General features: G+C 39.6%; 1 protein-coding gene across 2 annotated transcripts in view; it reads right to left on the bottom strand.

Moving 5' to 3' along the window:
• The window catches only part of OPCML (opioid binding protein/cell adhesion molecule like), a 1,421,771-nt gene that overhangs the window by 111,183 nt on the left and 1,291,001 nt on the right, over positions 1–19,587 (bottom strand). For both annotated transcript variants that reach the window (XM_020963819.2, XM_020963818.2), the window contains one exon: positions 12,381–12,506. In XM_020963819.2, the coding sequence (XP_020819478.1) occupies positions 12,381–12,506 (126 nt within the window). The remainder of the gene's footprint in view (positions 1–12,380; positions 12,507–19,587) is intronic.

Genomic DNA, 19,587 nt, shown 5'->3' with positions numbered 1-19,587 from the left:
GCATTTGGAGTGGAGGCAGTACTGCTGCTTACTCCCTGTGTGACCTTAGGCAATTCACCTACCCCTCTGGGCCTCAATTTCCCATCCGTCAAATAAGGCAATGGGTTTTAAGATTTATAATGTCCTATCAGGCTCTAAGTCCTGGGAGTTCTTCCTTTGGAAAAATGTCTTCCTGGCAGTTTGATTTGAGCTGATATAACTACACCTTCCTGAATGATAGGATTTTGAGTTCAGGCATTTTATTCTGGTTCAGTTATTTCAAGCCATTTTTCTATCTATAAAACCTTTTGACAGAATTTAAGAGATGGAATGAGCCTCAGAGGTTATCTAGTCCTATATATGTATGCCTGAAGAGAACCCACTCTACAGTGTTCCCGATAAATGGTGGTCATATAACTTTGGCTTAAAGAGCTGCAGTGAGAGGGGACTCACAACTTCTTGAAATAATCCATTCTACTTTGGAGCAATGTTAGATTTTAGGAAGTTTTTCCTTGTATCTAACTTTGCTTCTTCGCAACTTCTACCCATTGGTCTATTCCCTCTTCCTCATACCAGCCTTTTCAATTCTTGAAGACAACTATGATACCTTTTCCATGTAGTCCTGAGTCTTTTCCAGGCTAAACATTTCATTTCCTTCAGCTAATTCTCCTGTAATATACACTCTCTCTCTCTCTCTCTCACTCTCTCTTTTTTTTGGGGGGGGCAGAAGGCAATCAGGGCTAAGTGACACAACCAAGGTCACACAGCTAGTAAGTGTCAAGTGTCGGAGGCCAGATTTGAAATCAGGTCCTCCTGATTCCAGGACCAGTGCTCTATTCACTGCACCAACTAGCTTCCCCTCCTACAGCATATTGTCTAAAGGCCTGTCATTATCCTGCCGGGCCTCCTCAAGATACACTACCTTTCAGAGTCTTTCCTAAAATATAGGAGGCAGGACCCAGAAGTAATGAAAACTCTTCATATGTGTTCTTACTAAGTAAAAACATTGTTGGACAATCACCTCCCTAGTCCAGGATGCTATCCCTCTCCATACAATATAGGATTACCTTAGCTTTTTCGTATGCCATTTCAGAATACTACCTCATATTATTCTCACGTTCTGCTAAGCCCGGTAGATCTCTATCAGGAGCACTGCCATCTAGTCATATCTCCCCTGTCTTGTAATCATGAAGTAGGTTTTTGAATCCAAGTGTAAGATTTAACATTTATCCTTTTAAAATTTCATTTTATTCAGTTTGGCTATGAGTTTTTAGTCTACTTCTCAGTCTTTTTTGATCCTAACTATGTCATTCATAGAGTTAGCTATCCTTCCTAGCTTTTTTTGTTATTTGAAAATGGTAATCATGCCATCTAATGTTTGCATCTTTAACTTAGATAAATGCATAAAATGCACAGAGTCAAATATATTCTTGTGACATTGCATTTGGAGATTTCTTTCCAAGCTGGCATTAAATATTGATGAATATGCTTTGGGGATGGTCATTCAACCAGTTTCAAAACTACCTATTTGTTATATTGTCTAGTTCACATCTTCCATTTCATTCACAAGAATTACACAAAATATAGTGCAAAATAATTTGCTAAAATCTAGGTAAAATGAATTTCCTTCATTTACCAGTTTATTAACCCTGTCAGAAGAAGAAATGTCATTAGTGAATGACTTACTATTTGCCACTTCTGGCATAATTTTTACTTGATAAATTAATGCTGACTTTTCATAATCAATGTTTCCCTTTCTAGATTTAGCCTTATCTAGAATTCTGGCAGAAATTAAAGCCAACTCATTGGTTCATAATCTCTAAACTATATTCTCTTTCCTTTTTGAAAACTGGGACACCATTTGTCTTTTCCTAATCCTATAGTATCTCTCTAATTCTCCAATATCTGTTAGAGGTTATCAAGAGTGATTCAATAATCAAACAGCAATAATGACAATAAGAAGAATTCTCTCAAGTCCCAAACCATGGTCTATGATTTAGGAAGGATGAGAATGACAAAGGAATGTAATATATCAGTCAGGGGGATGTACAGGGGGAGCTCTTCTTTGCCCTAAGACCTGTTTGGCAGTTGTCAAAGCCTGATTAGAAACCTTAAGATGCTGGGCAATTAGGTTCTGCTGATAGCACTTATTGTATTAGCACCTTAGTTTGCATGTTAAAACTGCTGCAATAAATCTAAGAAATAGATGAGGCAGCATAGAGGTTCAGGTGGGTACTACTCAGAACTGTCATGATGAGCAGATTGCCATCAAGGACAAGACTAGAAAGTGAATGGGGCTCTTTTGTGTTCTGGTACCAGAGGAAGGGAAGATAAAGGGGAATTTTTTTTTTAAATCAATATCCCAACTCCTAGAAAGGATTCAGTGGAAAAAAGTTGACCATTTAAGAAGGCAAACTATTATCATATATAAAATGGACTAAAGACATGAATGCTTTGATTATGTACTGTGGCTGCACAATAAGAAAACTGAAAATAGATCTCACAGGCTATAGACAGGGGAATCATGTTATTTGTCACAGAAAAGTACCATAAGATTTACATTACCTTTAATGATTATTGCCAAGTCTTATGCTCAGTTCCACACTCATGGCTTAGCCAACAATTACAAAAAACTTAAAACAGGTCCAAGGATAGTGATAATACTAATGTTTTTAATACTTATAGAAAATAGATCACTAATGAAATAAGATCAGGAACAATTGATCTAAAATGGGACATTTCCATGAAGACAGTTTAAGCCAACTACAGTTTTGTGGGGGTTATTTTAGCAATAAATTAATTACCACAAATCCTGTAATTGTGAAGTTTTTAATGTGTGCTAGGAAGAAGAGTGACTAAAGACTTTGAGACTGAATTTAGAAGTCAAATTGAACCAACAGCTGAAGGCAATGCTTCACCCACTTGCAAATGCTTTGTTTTTCAGGCAAGACACACTTAGCAGTAGGCTATCAGAGAGGAATTTGAGGTTTAAACATGTTAAGGGACCAACTGGCACCCTGAAGTCAAAACTTCATAGAAAGACAGGTTGAGAATAACCAATACACATGCAATGCCAATCTTGATGTATACTATGAGCCTGGTAAAATGAACAACAATTGATCTAGAACTGGTGTACTTAACCTGGGGCCCATGGAGAGATTTCAGTGGTTCTGTGAACTTGGACATGAAAAAAAAAAAAACCCAAAAACAAAATCCCCAAACTTCCCCTAATTAAAATTTAGCATTTTTCTTCAATTATATATTTAGTTAACAAACATTATTTTGAGAAGAGATCCATAGGTTTTACCAGATTTTTTTTGCATCGTAATATAGTACTTCTTATCCTATGTCTTTTAATTTTTTGAAGACATATGTAAGGATGGTGATAAAGCAAATAGGGCTAGAATAAAGTACCCAAAGTTAAAATTCCAGATTCATCTGGCCAGGTGAGGAATTTCAGCATCTAAATTAGCACACATCATCCCCAGACTCAGCTGTAATATGATAGTGATTTCACTAGGTTGCTTATTATTTTCTATTGAAAACCAAAATCTCTGTTCAGCAGCAAGAGTCGCAGCAGATCCACTGCTGAAGCCAATTAGAGCTCCAATACTTGTAAAGCTAGTCTCAATTTTATCAGTGTCCAACTGATTTCAATAGCATAATTGGATATAGGCAATTGCAGAAAGGAAGCTGTACACCAGACGCCAGCCAACACAGGATGCCTGGCCAGTTCTAGGCCTTCTTTTGAGCTAGTTGTACTATTTACTTGCTAAGATGCATGTTAACATCCAGACTTAGGGCTCAGGATCTTCAAAAGCATTCAGCAAAGGCATTTCGAGATTCATTCCCTCATTATTCCTCTCTCCCTCATACCAGAATGGGAATGTGATTTTATTATTCCCATTTTACAGGTGGGAGACTGAGATGAGAGAGGAGCTTGGTGATTCACCAGATGTCACAAAGAAGTTGGTAGATAGGAAACTAGACGTGCCCACTCAGAGGGGGCATGTGAGAGCTTGCCTCTGAGCTTATCATTCAGCTGAAGATAGTGGCATAGTAGATCAGTGCCCATAAGAACAGAAGGCTGTGCTTTCAAATCTATCAAATCCAAATTGGGAAGACCATCAAAATCAATGTATGTGTCAGGCTCACAAAGTAGGACTCTAGCAAATTCAGACTAAATCTAGAAGAAGAATTTCTTCATTAGCTGATCTTGAATCTGAATCTCATTAGTTGCCATATGTCATTTGACTTCATTTATTAATAATTTTGGAATCTACATTTTTTAAATTGTAAAATCTATACACTTAAGCCCCTTACAAAACGCTGTACCAGGTGTTAGAAGATTCAAAGATGAATGACATGATGCTTGTCCTCATGGAGTTTATAATCGATATCGTACGGCATGATAGAACCCACATGAAAATATTCAGTAACTATAATTCGCAATATAATGTGTCTTTGGACAAGTGATGTCCCTGGGACAAAGTTTCCTTATTTGTTAAAATGAGAAGTTGATCTAAATAGCTTCTGATGCCCTTACTAGCTCTAGGCAGGGGTTCTTAACCTTCTGGGGTCCATTTTTTTAATATGTTGTAACTGCTTGTCAAAGTATTTGGTTTCTTTTGTAATCCTGTGCATCTTATTTTATGTCTTAAAAAAACAGGGGTCTATGACACAAAAGAAGAGCCCTGTAGACTTGAGCATGATATAAGATAAATGCAAAGAGCTATGAGAGGCTGAATTCTGACTGTATTATTTACGAACTTACATGATTCTAGACAAGTCACAACTGGCTCAGTTTCTTTCTCTGTAAAATGTGCAATGGCAAGAGAGGTGAGGCAATATAAAAAGAGAAGATCCCTATGATAATGCCTTTTCCAGGTCTATATCATTCTATAAAAGGCCCAAAGAAGAAAAGATCCTTTACAACCAGTTTGGGGAGGAGCATAAAAGCTCACATTTCTTCAGCACTTTTAAGGTACACATAGTACTTTTCTCATTACCACCCTATGTGTTAAATAGTGAGGATATTATTTCTGTTCTGTTGATAAGGAAACAGATTGAGAGAGGTCATGCAAAGGTGGAATACAGTTGCCTCTGGCTGGAATTGTTGCTGGACCTGGCTGTTTGAGTTCCTTTCTTGTATCCTTGTGCATCATTCCATTTGGAGTTCCACAGTTATGAAGTTCTGAATGAAATAAACAGGAGTAAATACCCTTCCCCATGCCATTGGTTCCCTCCTTCTAAATAGAGAGCAGTATTAATGAGGGATGGAAGCAAAAGAATAGTTAACTGAAGAATCATAAAAATCAACTTCCCTCTCTTCCATGAAGTAATTGTCTTTTCTAGGCTAATCAGGGCATTGGGTATTTCTGTGTTTTCTGGGTTAGGTTAGTGCATTGAGTGTGAAACTGGTTGACTTAGGTTGACTGTACTCAAATGCTAAATGACAGAGACAGACAGAGAGAGAGAGAGAGAGAGAGAGAGAGAGAGAGAGAGAGATTGAGATTTGCCTTTCCCCTGCTTATACAAAAGAACTTTAGTCTCCCAAGGAGGAGATTCTCTGGAATTTATGACTCAATCAACTCGCCCAAAAGGAGCATAAATGGGATTAGTTTTAATATTGTTAAGTTGCAAAAATACAGGCATATGTGCATGCCAAAGCTAAAATGTACCCAAGCAAAGGGGGGGAACATATGGGTGCCCATATGGTGAAAAGCGCATTGCTAGACCTTCATACACTTCTCATTTACAACAAGAACCAAAGTTAGCGAACATAAATTTGCTTTGCAAAAATGTGAGACGAACAGCTTGTTTGCCCATAACTGTTCTACTGAGCAAGATATGTATAACCTTGATTTCTCATCTCAGACACCTCTTTCTCACACTCTGGGGATTAATTAGTCTCTAAACAGGTCTTCAGATTAGGAACGAAGATTCTTGCTGCCTTAGAGGGAAGACAAAGCAGAGGAAGTAGGACTGGATGACTCGGCAGGTCAATTATAAGACGATTCCTATTAGTGTCTCTGCTTCATACCTGAGACTGCTCATAAGAGAAATGAGGTTGGTAGGTCTCAGCAGGTTTCTTACTAATTGAAGCAGATGAACAGCACTGCCTCCCGGCAGACAGGGGTGTCAATGTCATTTCACACTATAGCCAGTGTTGATTCTGCAATCACAAGGGAGCTGGGGTTGAGTAGAGGAACCTGCCTCCTTTCAGGAAAGGAAGTGTGGGTTCAGGGAAGGAAAGGAAAGGAAAGTGAGTTTCGGAGGCTTATAACTGGGGCTAGTTTCACGAGAATAGAAGGGGTCAAGGTCATTGATTAAATGATCTGGGAATAAGCGCATCATTTCATTTTCTGTGAGTAACATACGTACATACATACATATACACCCCCCCCATACATACATTATATACACCATTCTTATTTTTGTTGTTGTTCAGTTGTTTCAGTCATGTCCAACTCTGTGTGACCCCATTTGGGGTTTTCATGGCAAAGATACCGGAGTGGTTTGCCATTGCCTTCTCAAGAGTTCTTATTTTAATGATGACAAAAAAAGAAGTAATGAGAACAAATCAGAGTGGAAGTAAGAGTCAGAAATAGGATGAGAGGATATACTATCTCCCATAATCTTTGAAAATTCATGGATTTTGAGAGGTTAGCCTCATGTGAAGTTTAGAGTTCGTTAGAGGTTGTGGGGCCTAGATTATGGCAAATTCACATAGAATCAAAGAATATCAGACTTGGAAGGGATATTAAAGGTTATCTTTTTAGTCTAACTCCATCATTTTACAAAGGAGGAAACCAAGGCCCAGAAATGTAAAGCACCTTGCCCATAGGAGTCATGGCTTGAAATCCAATGCTCTCTCTATTGTGCACCAGTATATGTAGTACATGGACAGAACTAGGTAGGGAAGGGAAATTCTCCCCTCACTGAAAGTACCAAGTATACCTTGTTCAGATAATCCAGTAAAGCATGAGCCATGGAGGGCTGACACACAGGCAGGTTTACCCAGAAAAGGCCCCGATTTCAAGAGATATCAAAGTTGAGTGTAAGAGCTTAAAAAATGGCTGTTCTGAGTCAGAACAATGGATATTCTTCTCCAGTCTCCTGATTCTAATTGAAGAGCCACAATTTGCTTCTCTGGAGGTCACTCATCCTGTAGCCTGTCAGTTCATCAACAAGAATCCATCAAACAAGTCCATCAAACAAACATCATTTATCAAGTAACTCTCTGCCAGGTACTTCAGCGTTAACCAGGGAGAAAGTGGCCAAGTATTATGAGGTAAACAAAAATAAGGCTCTGTGCATCCAAAACAGATGTCAAAGTCTAGGTGATACGTTGAACTTACTTGATCCCAGGACCTCTGCTCAGAAACTCATTCAGTTTCTTCTTGAATTTTAGTCTGTATCTGTAATTTCATTAGTATACTTTAAGAGGAAATTCCCTGTACCAACACAGGCCTGAAACTGTTCTGTAACTTAGAGTCTTGGACAGGTGCCTGGTACTTGGACAGATGAAGACTTGTCCAGAGTCACAGATTCAGGATATGTCACAGGAAAAATTTGAATTCATGTTTTCCTGACTCCAAGGCAGGCTCTCTATCCATTGCACCACATTGCCTCCATTCTTCTTACTCCTACATTGAAAATTTGGATGAAGCCAGGGGGATTTAACCAGGGTGGCAGGTCTCTCCATAGCTACAAATCACACCTTTTCCTCCCCCAACATAGCTTCATCCTGTGTGACTCCAGTAAATTTCTCCTACACATATTATTTTAGACAATGTTCTAACAAGTGTGGACGTATGGCTTCTTAGCCTTCAGCAAATTGGGAAGAGATGATCAGGATTATCACAGGCAGATACACCAACAACAGTAACAGCATGGAAACATGATGGGGGTCAGTGTGGCAGGAAGAGTATAAAAATCCAAAATGTACATCAGCTTGCAGGCTCATTTAACATAGGGATAAACAGTTCTATTGACCCCAAAAGCTCCAGTGTTAGAGAAGAATTTACAATTTTCCAGAAGAATGTAAGATCTCTGGGGCAAAACCTGCTTCAAATTTGTGTTTGCACACCCATTGCTTCTTATATAAACATTGTCCTCCAATGCCTAATTGTGGCATGGAATTGACCCTGGGATCTCATAGGCAGTGCCATTAAGGGGATACTTGAAGTACTGAGCACAGTACTTTGCACACAGTTGGAGGGAATAAACATTTATTAAGCACCTGATATGTGCCAGGCACAGTATTAAGAGCTTTACAACTATTATTTCATTTGATCCTCACAAGAACCTCGGGAAACAGGGGCAATTATTATCTCCATTTTATAGTGGAGGAAACTGAGGCAAAAGTGAAGTGACTTTCGCAGGATCTCACAGCTAATAAATGTCTGAGACTGGATTTGAACTCAGGTCTTTCTGACTCTAGACCCAGCATTCTACCTACTGTGCCACCTAGCTGCCTCTCCAGAGTAGGTATTTATAAACTTTGTTGAATTTAATTTAATCTGGAAAGGTCACTTAAATAGAATAACTGAACCCTTGCTGATGTTGGATCAGTAAGACATTACTGTAATTTTCTACGTATATTGTTTAAAAAAAACAGCTAATATATCAAATACTCCTTATGACCAAGGAGCACAAAAATAAACTGGGGGTGGAGAAGGATGGTGAATGAGGGGGAAGGGAAGCATGTACTTTTCCCTCTCATTCTAAGGTCTATAGCTTGATGGCTATAAGTTTTTAAAGCTTCCTCAAACATCTGGCCTTTCAAAGTATATCACTGTCAATCAGTCCAGATGTGCAGGAGCCTTGCTGTTCCAAGACATAACAGAGGAAGATGGAAAGACAACCACTCCTCTACAACAGCCTCTACTCTTTTCTTCATCCACCCCCGTTTTCACACCTTTCTTCACACCACCCCATATGCCTAGAACAGCCTCCCAATTAATTCTGGCCCAGCTCCTTCTCTCTTGTCCTTCAGAAGTGTTGGGGGGTAGGGGGAGGTGTTGGAACCCACCTGTTCCACGAGGGGCTCCAAATGCAGTGGCTCACTGCCAATTTTTTTCTATCTTCTCTGTTATGGGATCTGCCCACACACTTCAGGGGAACATTCTTGGTAACAGTGCCCTGTGATTTTGTGATGATTCCAATTTGGAGTTTGTTGTTTTTGTTCAGTTGTTTTAGTTGTGTCCGACTCTGTGTGACCCCATTTGGGGTTTTCTTGGCAAAGATACTGGAGTGGTTTACCATTTCCTTCTTCAGCTCATTTTACAGATGAGGAAATGTCTGAGGTCACATTTGAACTCAGGTCCTACTCACTCCAGTGCCAGTGTTCTATCTACTGTGCCACTGACTGCTCTCTCTATTATTATAGAGAATGTTAAAGGGCTATTGCATTTGTGCGTGCGTGTGTGTGTGTGTGTGTGTGTGTGTGTGTGTGTGTGAATTCACATGTACCTTCTTGTTTTTGTAAGGCAGATCTGCTGCCTTAGAAAAGGCAATATAATTATTTACATCTAAAGAACACGGACATGGTAGAATGTTCATCTGGTTTGCGTGTCAGCTGGAAAACCCCCAGATCTTATTTACATAGCACTTTTCTTTAAGAAGCTTAAAACACTTAATAATTATAACCTTGTAAACAAATTCTCCAACATTCCACTGAGGGGAGGGAGGTTTCTCACTGCATTTCCAGTCTGTGAGTTCCAAGGTAGATGAAAATATTTGCAAATGGTGTCCAAATCAAATGGTCCTCAGTTGTTGCACCAAACCTATGGGCAGTTTCTTTAAAAGCCTCTAGATGCATCTTCTAAGAAATGCATGTAACACCTGAGGACTCAGTTTCTCAATGAGAAAATTGGTCTTCAAAATCGTGTTGTTCCTTTCAAAGAAACTCCCAACCCTGAGAAAGCTTTGTGTCCCTGCTGTCAAAGTGGCACTTGTCATGACAAGTGACAAGTGACTGCAGCATCTCTTTTTATTTCTTTAGCTGCAGCCTTGGGAACGCTCAGGGTGCTAAACAAGGGATCTACAATGAAAAGCAAGCCTAGAACCCAAGCATAAGGAAGAGATGGTTGCAGCTGTCTCATGATTCTTCCTAAAATTTACAGTAAGTCTGAAAAGCCCCCATCCATGGGCGGCAGGCACACTCACCCCCTTTACAGTATTCACAGACTTTCTGGAAATAGCTTTTCAATTTTTTTTTTGTCAGCAGAATTCAGTGAAGCTACCGACACACTTGTCCACAGTGCTTACTCCTCCATTGTCAATCCTACTGGTATTTCAAAGAAAATGTCATTTCAGTGTTGCACAGTTTTCTGTGCTTAACTCACCAGAAAGTTGTTCTGTAAACACCGTTCGATGTGGAGGAGTCTCACTAGCCCCTCTTAGGAAACCTTTCAAACCCATTTTTTCCCCCAGAAGAAGGAAAGAGCATTTCCCCGACCCCTGGAAAAAAGACACAGGCAGCCACCCCACAGATGCAAATAAGAAGCTGCAAACCCTCCAGGTTCTAGTGCCTTTCAAACTTGGCAAACACATTCCTTGCCTGAGTTGAATTTTTTAAAATGTCATTGGGAGGGGGAAAAGACAATGAGAGATAGAGACAGGAAGGCAAGCTAAGCAAAGAAGGCCAAGGCTGCAAGAAAACAAAAGAGAGAGGCTCAGATGTGATGCTCAGCCGTGGAGATTTGAGGGGGCCAAGGGCAGATTGAATTTAGGCTCTTCCTGGCTTCTCCCAGATACCCTTCAGCCTCCACACCACTACAGTAAGGACCATTTGGGGGAGTGCAAAAAGTCCCCTATTTTAAATACAGAAGTCTTAACTATTGTAGCATTGTAAAAATAGCTTCTGTACATTTAACCAAAGTCAAGCTGCCTTTCAAAAGATCTCCAGGCTTAGAGGAATATGTATTTAGGATCAACAGAGTACATTCTGGGATTTCAAGCATTTATAAAGACATCTGACTTCACTAGATACATAGAAAATTGCATGCTGCGTCTACATATATTTGTATATATTACAAGACCAAAACTCTCCTGTATTTAGAGCAAATTACCCCAGAGGCCTGTGACTCCATATGTTTGCATGTACATGCTATTTCTAGGGTTTGTATAAGGGTCATGCTTTATAATGTCCCTTAGGGATACTTGAATATTCTTGATAATTTCCCCTTTATCATTATTAAATCATTGTGGATTTCGGTATTCTCAGACCCTACTCACAGAAGGTCAAGGTACTTCGCTGGCATTATCTCACTCATCCCTTACTACTTGCTTCTGTACTAGGTGGAGGCAAGCATTACTATGTGCATTTCATTCAGGAGGAAACAGGGAAGGGAAGCTTAAATGTTTTTCCCACTCACAAAGCCTGCCTAGGGTAGGGAGTAGGGCTTAGGGAAGGGAAGTCTGGAACAAGTGAAGCAGTTTTCCCCATACAGTATCCCCTTCATATGTTAGTGTGGCTGTGTCTGTCTGTCTTTCTCAGCACACCACTTGCTTACTTGTTGCCATTTATGTTATTTGCGTTTTCTAGTGTCTAAAGGGAGGCTGGTTTCCATTCTAATTGCTAGAATTAATCATACAGTCTAATTACAGCATAAAACTATCAAATGGCCTTGGGCCCCTTTTTTCTTAATTCCCTGCGTATCTTGATAAGAAGTTAGATTTCCAAGGGGCTAATGGGGATATGTCCTCATGCCAGGCTGGCTCCCCCTGCTACTTGGAAGCAGTCCTGACAAATCTTCACTGCCAGCTCCTGGGAACACATTCCAGGTAGGAACAGATGTACTTGCCCATCACAGCCGCCCTAGCCCTCTAGAGATAAAACACTTGTCATTTCCAGCTTGTAGCAGAGATGACTCCAGGTAAATGGTCAGATTATTGAAGATCACAGATCCTTCTCCTTCTGGGTAAACAGAAACTCTAAAGCATATGGCCAAGCAGTTGCATCTGACCCTCAATAGTCATTCTTATCATTCAACAGTCTTCATCTAAAGATCCCAAATCACCATTTCTCACAACCACCTGAAGAAAATGTGTTTTTCTCATGGGAAGAATTGCTAGAGTACATGTACACCTTTGTAGTTATGGAGGGTAAAGTGGCTCAGGGAACCCCAACTTCACAAGCCAAACAAGAAAGAAAACCTCAGAAAGTTGGGTTTCTGAATCCTCTTCTCATAGTTCCATATGCCACTTATCGTTTGATAAAGTATTTGATTCTGTACTAAAACAAGCAATAACAACAAGACATGTATTCTTGATCTAATCCTGAAGTTTCATTTTATATAGAAATGTGAACCAATATACACATATACTGGGAGACCCAGACCCAGACTGGCCCTTAATGTCTTCCTCTCCCACCCCAGGTGTGAGCAGCTTACCCTTGACTGACAGGTGTCTCCATGTCACGGTGGGCTCCGGTCTGCCAATAGCAAGACACAGGAGGGTCACGCTACTTCCCTCATTCACAGTGATGTCTGAGGAGATGTTCATAATCTGGGGAGGAACTGAAAAAAGAGAAAAAGAGTGAGCAAGTGTTCCTGGGAATGGCCCTTCAAAGATATAGAGGGTGGATGAGCACCCAAGAAAACATTCATAGAGCATTTTAAAAATCATACACCATGAGCTGGGTCTGGAATTGATAAGGAGGGGCCAGGTTGTCTCGGATCATGTCTGTGAAATTGCAGAGTGCTTTCAATGATTTCATTATGATGCCTTTGCAAAAACTTATCTCTTTAACACCAGTATTCTCCCAGAGATTCTACAGAGATGTGAATCCTAGAACACCACAATCTCATAAGAATTAAAATGGCAAATAACTAGAGGAAACTAGGGGATAATATGCATGTTGGAACAAGCAGTATATAGCATGTGGCCAATGGCCACTTGAAGGCATAAAGAATATTACTGATGCCTGTCCTCAGTAGAGAAGAGGCAGGCTAATTAAATAGTGAGGATGACAAACAGCTGAAGTAACATATTGGTAACCCTCTAATACTAAAAGAACAAGAGGAAAACCTCAACATGTTGAGCAGACCCTTTATGGAGATTTTATGGTAAAACATAGACAAGAAGCATATATGATGAGAAGGTATAGATAGATTTCAATCACTGTTGCTAGAGGAAGGACTCAAATGGATGAAATCATATTTTTAAAGTACCAAGTGAAGTATTTTTATTGTTACTATTAATTCTCCAGTGTAATAGACTATGCCAAGAATATGAATTCGCTGAACATTTGCTTGTACCAAGTTCCACTTGATGCAAGTTTTTCCACTTTGATTTATAGGCAAATGCAAAGGAAATTTCACACATGATACCTGCCCTCAAAAAACTTCAGTTTTAAAGTGACACAAAGCAAATTGCATAAAAAACAGTTCCAAATATATATAGATAGATATGTCTATCTATCTATACCTATCTAGCCATCCATCCATCCATCCATCCATCCATCCATCCATCCATCCATCCATCCATCCATCCATTCATCTATATCTATCTAACATCTCTCTCTCTACTTATCTATCTGGTTTCATTATGAAGTTCCCAAATTTTTTCTATTCCTGAAAAGCACTGAACCCAGCTGGAAACCACCATAGCTTTCTTCCTTCCTCATGTTTCAGATTCTCCTGAAACCAGCTCACCCTCACCCCCCCTTAACCCTTGTTTCTCATTCTGCTCCTGTGCTAAGTGGTGGTAAGGGTTTGGTGAAAGAGAGAGGCATCATGGGGTAGTGGATAGAATTGCTGGACTTGGTGTCAATAAAACTGGGATCAAATCCCACTTCAGAAAGTGACTAGCTTTCACCTTAGGAAAATCATTTAAACTCTCTAGGACTTAGTTCATTATCTGTAAAAAGATAAGGTTGGACTTGATGGCTTCTGAGATCCCTTCTAGTTCTAAATCTATGACTGATTTCAAAGGACAGGAGGTGAGTGCCACCCCTACACACACACCTCTAGCTACCACTCCTTCCATTTCCCTACTCCAGTCCTCCCCACTTCTGGTTACTTTGGCAATATTCCCCATATCTTCTTCACATTCCCCATTTTCTGTCTCAGCTCCCTATTCTCATTTCCAGGAACATATATTGGTACTCCCCACATACTTCTCTACCCCTACTCCTCACTTTTTATCACCCAGATGCTGACAATCTCTTTTACATGGCCACAACCAGTGTGTAGGAGCTAAAGAAATCCCAATTCCATTGTGTCATAGGTGGTAGAGGTGAAATGGGAATATGTGTGTGAAGCATTGCTTTTATGTTCAGGAATATAACAGAGAGAAGTACACTCCTGACATGCCAATTTGGGATTTTGAACCCATTTTTCCAAATAGAAACAATATTATAAGTAATGGTTAGGTACTACAAAATTGTCAAGTAAAGACTAATCTCAGAACATATTTAATTCCGATAAATAATTAGATAAGCATCTTTTGTGCAGAGCATTATCCTAGGCACTGGGGAAGATACATACATAGAACTCCTTCCTTCATGGACCTTACCATATAATAGGATGTATATAAAGATAACTATAATACAAAATCATACATAAAAGAGTTGGAGCAACATGATGCATTGGAAAAAAAAAAAAACATGAATTTGGTATCTCAGGGCCTAAGTTTGAATTTAAGTTACGCTCCTTATTATCTATATGACCTTGTAGAAGACATTTGTGTTGGGGATTTAAAGGATACATGAGAATTCAACGTGTGTGTGTGTGTGTGTGTGTGTGTGTGTGTGTGTGTATGTGTGTGTGTAGAGAAATTCCAGGAATAGGGAACAGCATGAGAAGGCAAAGTATGTGTGGGATGGTTGTTTATGGGGGAGGACCAGTAGTTTAGTTGGTGTATAAAGTGAGTTAAGGAGAACTGTGTGAAAAAAGGACTTGGTCCCATGACAATCCTGATTCTCAGATAAAAGAAAAGATGCAACTGGCACTTCATTCCAAAAGAGGATGCTGTCTTGGCATGGGAGCCACGTAAGCAGAGTCATTCTGCAGGTAACTAGCATTTCCCTCTTTGCTTTTTCTGCCCTTCCAAAAACTCTTACTCAACTCCCTTGAGAATTGAGTATATGGAATGGATACTGCTAATTCTGTCTTATTGCTCCCACTTTGCCTGTCAGATTTCCAGGTCTAGTGAACTTAAAACTTTAGGCAACACTGTTAGCAACTCAAATGCAGAATTTATCAGGTCTCCTCTCTTGGATCAGTTCTCTACCCATCCTAACCCCCCCTTCTGCCCCCACCCTCCCTCAGCAGCAGTGTTATCCTCCCTTGTTTTTGTCCTCAAATACCTGACAGGTGTCTGCCCAACCCTCCTTAGGGTCATAAGACTGGAAAAATTGCCAGATTCTGGAAGGTCTTGAAAACCTGATAAAAATCACATGAACCTTGGTAGAAAAAAAAAACCCAGGAAATCATTAAAAGGTTTTGACCAGAGGAGTAACATGGCTTGAGGCATGCATAAAGAAAAGTATGGCAGCAAAATGAAGGATAGTTTCAAGGGAGGAGGGAGTAGATGAGGGGAAAAGTTCTTGATAGAAGGCTCTTGCAATAGTCCAGTGGGTGTGGGTGGGTGTGGGGGTGTTATTGAGTGACTGTCCTAGCATAGTGGCAGGGGGAATAGAGGAGGAAATATATTTGAGAGATATTGTAGAGATAGAATCAATAGGACTTGGCACATGACTTGATATGACAGGCAAAGGAGAGAGAAGAGTGAAAGATAGCACTAAGGCTTTAATAAGTAGAGTGGATAAATGGCAAGGCCACTAACAGAACAGCGAAGTCATAGGAAGGAGGAGGTCTTAGGGGGAAAGCAATGGATGCAGATTGCCAAAGTAGCCACTTACAAATCCTCTTTTAGAAAGCAATCTATACAATGGAGGTTGCCTGTATTAGCACTTAAAAATTAATATAAAGGAAACCATATCCCTAAGTGAGGACATATTCAGAATTATTGGAGCCAGGTAGGGAAGCCTCATGAAGATGAGTTGCGAAGGTATACACATAGCTAGACTTTCTCCTTTTTGGGTCATAATGCTATTATGCCAACGGACTACAAGGGGCTGGCTTACAATATCAGAATGAGAGGGTTTTGTCAATCATTTGTTTGGCAGGAAATAAGTGAGTAAATGGTTAACTATTTGTTAAAAGCCTACTATGTGCCAGGCACCGTGCTAAATATTGGGGGTACAAAGAAAGGCAAAAGAGTTTCTGTTTTCAAGGAGCTTAAAGTCTAATGGAAGAGACAACATAAAAACAACTATGTACAAACAAAAAACATGCAGGGTAAATTGGAAATAATCAAGAGAGAAAAGGCATTAGCATTAAGAGGAATAGAGAAGGTTTCTTATAGAAGGTGGGATTTTAGCTGGGACTTGAAGGAATCCAGAGAATCCAGGAGGCAGAGATGAGATGACATGAAAGAGCATTACAGGGACGGGGGACAGCCAATGAAAATACCCTGACTTGGGAGATGTAGTTTCTTGTTCAAAGAACAGCAAGGAGGCCAGGGTAACTGGATCACAGATTAAGTGGAGGAAAAGAGAATAAGAAGACTAGAAACGTAGGCAGGGTAGAGAAGAGGACAGGTTAAAGGCTTTGAATGCCAAATAGAAGACTTTTTTATCTGATCGTGAAGGAGAGAGGGAACCACTGGAGTTTATTGAGTGGGAGTAGTAACATACTCAGACCTGTGCTTTAGGAAGATCAATTTGATATCTGAGTGGTGTGTTATTTTGGGAGTAGGGAGAAATTTGAAGCAGGCAGTCCTATGAGCAGACTCTTACAATAATCCAGGTGTGAGGTGATGAGGGCCTATACCAGTGGTGGCAGTGCCAGAGAAGAGAAAGGGGCATATATGAGAGATGAGATGAAAATAAAACAAAATTGACATGCAATGGGAATAGACTGGGCATGGGGTAGGAGTAGGGGGGCTGTGAGAGAAAGAAAGAATAAGGAATAGAAGAGGTTTTAAACCTAAGTCACTGGGAGGATGGTGATACATCCTTAACAATAATAGGGAAAGAGTCAAGGGTTTGGGGCATAATAATGAGTTCATTTCTGGACTTACTGAGTTTAAGATACCTATGGAACATCTGGTTTGAATTGTACAATAGGCATTTGGAGATGAGAGACTGGAGGTCAACAGAGAGATTAAGGCTGCATAAATAGATGTGAGAATCATCAGTATAGAATTGATAATTGAATTCTTGAGAGCTAAAGAGATTACCAATTGAAATAATATAGAGGAAGAAGAACAGAGGGCCTTTGAGATAACCATGAGTAGGGCAGGAAGAAAGGGAGGGAAGAAACATTTGTACAGTGCCTACTATGTGCCAGGCACTGTGCAAAGTGCTTTTAGAAATATCATCTCATTTAATCCTAAAAACAACCCTACAAGTAGGTGCAATTCTTATCCCCATTTTACAGGAGAAACTGAGGCAACTAGAAGCAAAGTGACTTGTCTGGGGCAGGATTTGAACTCAGGTCTTTCTGACTTCAAATCCAGCACACTATCCACCATTGCAAGTTGCCCCACTCATGGCTATAGGTATAACCTGGATGAAGATCTGGCAAAAGGCATTGAGAAGGAGCAGTCATTTAGGTAAGAGAACAACTAGGAGAGAAGAAATTCATAAACATTTAGAGAGGAGATCATCAAGGAGAAGACAATGATTGAGAATATCGAAGGCAGCAGAGTAGTCAAGAAGGATGAGGACTGAGAAAGGCTCTTAGATTTGGCAGTAAAGAGATTGCTAATAACTTTAGAGAGAGTAGTTTTGGTCAAAAGATGAAATTGACAGCCAAATGTAGAAAGTTAAGGAGAGAGTGAGAGAAAAGGAAATAGAGATATCTATTATAGACAGACTTCTCAATGAGTTTGGCCGCAAAAGGAGAACAAACGATGTTTAAATTTAATTTTAAATTTAAATTTAAATATTTAGTGTGAGGGATGGGAAGGAAGAGGGAAAATACCCAGATGAAATTGTCAGCTTTTGTGCAGCTGACATCTTCTCAGTAACCTGGGCAACTCTGTAATTTCTAAGTGAGTTATTGATCTGCATTGGGGAGGAGTTTCTATACTAGGTGTTTCTAACACAGATAAACTCATCAGTTCCAGTCACTTCCTTTTTATCATCACTCCCCACCCCCAATGGAGGACTACATATGCTGTAGGATGATGTAGATATGATGTAAAAAAGAACAATAATAAGAAAAGTATATAGTATTTCACAGAAATAACATGGAAGAGTTAAAAATGTTACTTAGAGCCTATGATGTCTTTGTGCCAACCCACAGAACTTGGGTAATAAAATGAACTTGAGATTTTAACACAAGGAAGTAAACATAGTCTTAAGTAGGAGTAAGACTTGGAGACTTATGACAGAGAAAAGTAATTTTAAGGGTGTACTTTATTCAACATGGCATCCAAAACATCACTGGTAATTGCAGGAGCAGCTTTTTGTATCAAGGGACGTGGTGACCTGGACAATGGTTCAGGTTTCCACCACCTTTTAAATACTAATTATGCTTATTCTAGTTACACATTAGTGGATAGCAGGCTAATTTTCCTCCTTTTATTTCACTCTTATTCTCTTTTAAGTTTAAGAACCTTATGAAGGATCTGTGATTTTTTTTCAAATTGCAGTATTTTTAAACTGACTTTCAATGTCTTAAAGTCAGAAGAGGTATTTGCAATGTATACTTATCTGGAGGGAAGAAGGGTAAATGAGCATACAAAGTATCAACTGGGAATGCTTATCTTGGAGGAGAGAGAACTTAGGGGGTGCAACCTAGCCATCATTTAACATATTCGGGCCTATCAGAGAAAATAATGATAATGATAATTTTTTTTAATCTGCAGTTTCTTCTATATGTGGAAATCCTATAATAGGAGCTTTCTTCACAAATGTAGATTGTCAACTGATTTATTGTTTGAACAGGGGCACTGAGAAGTTAATGACTTAGCCATGATCCCAGTGCTAGTATGTGTCTGAGCTGGAAGTAGAATACAGGACTTCCTGATTCAGAATTTTTTTTTTCATTGAAACAAAGAGAGCTTGGTGGTCATCCACCCATCCTCTTGGTTTTTCCCTTTGGGGTCAAACAGAATGAAGGTAGTCCCTCATCCATATGACACACCTGTAAATAGTGGTAGATAGCTATCATATCCCCTCTGAGTTTTCCCTACTCCAAGCTAAACATGCCCAGCTCTGTCTACTAAATCATTTGTATTTTTAAATGACATAGACTCAAAGCCCTTTAACATCCTGGTTGCCCTCCTCTGAACAATCTACAGTTTATCAATCTCCTTCTTAACCCGTGGTGTGTAGAACTGAACAGAATATACTACATAAGGTCTTGTGAGAGTAGAACACAGTGGGAAGCTATGACCCTCTTAAAGTGGTCCAAGATTGTATTAACTTTATTGCTTGGAACATTACATTGCTGACTCATATAGATATGTCATATCTATAAAGTGCTTTAAAATTAAAAAAAAATTATAGTTCCAATGACAAGAACTAAGGCCAAAAGGTAAAATTCATTAAAGAACAGGTTTTAGTTTGAATAAAGGAGGACT

This window comes from Phascolarctos cinereus, unplaced genomic scaffold (assembly GCF_003287225.1).
Source record: "Phascolarctos cinereus isolate Bilbo 61053 unplaced genomic scaffold, phaCin_HiC Scaffold_726;HRSCAF=1367, whole genome shotgun sequence".
Classification (NCBI taxonomy): Eukaryota; Metazoa; Chordata; class Mammalia; order Diprotodontia; family Phascolarctidae; genus Phascolarctos; species Phascolarctos cinereus.
Note: the sequence above shows the minus strand (reverse complement) of the source record. Positions and strands in the feature narration are given on the sequence as shown.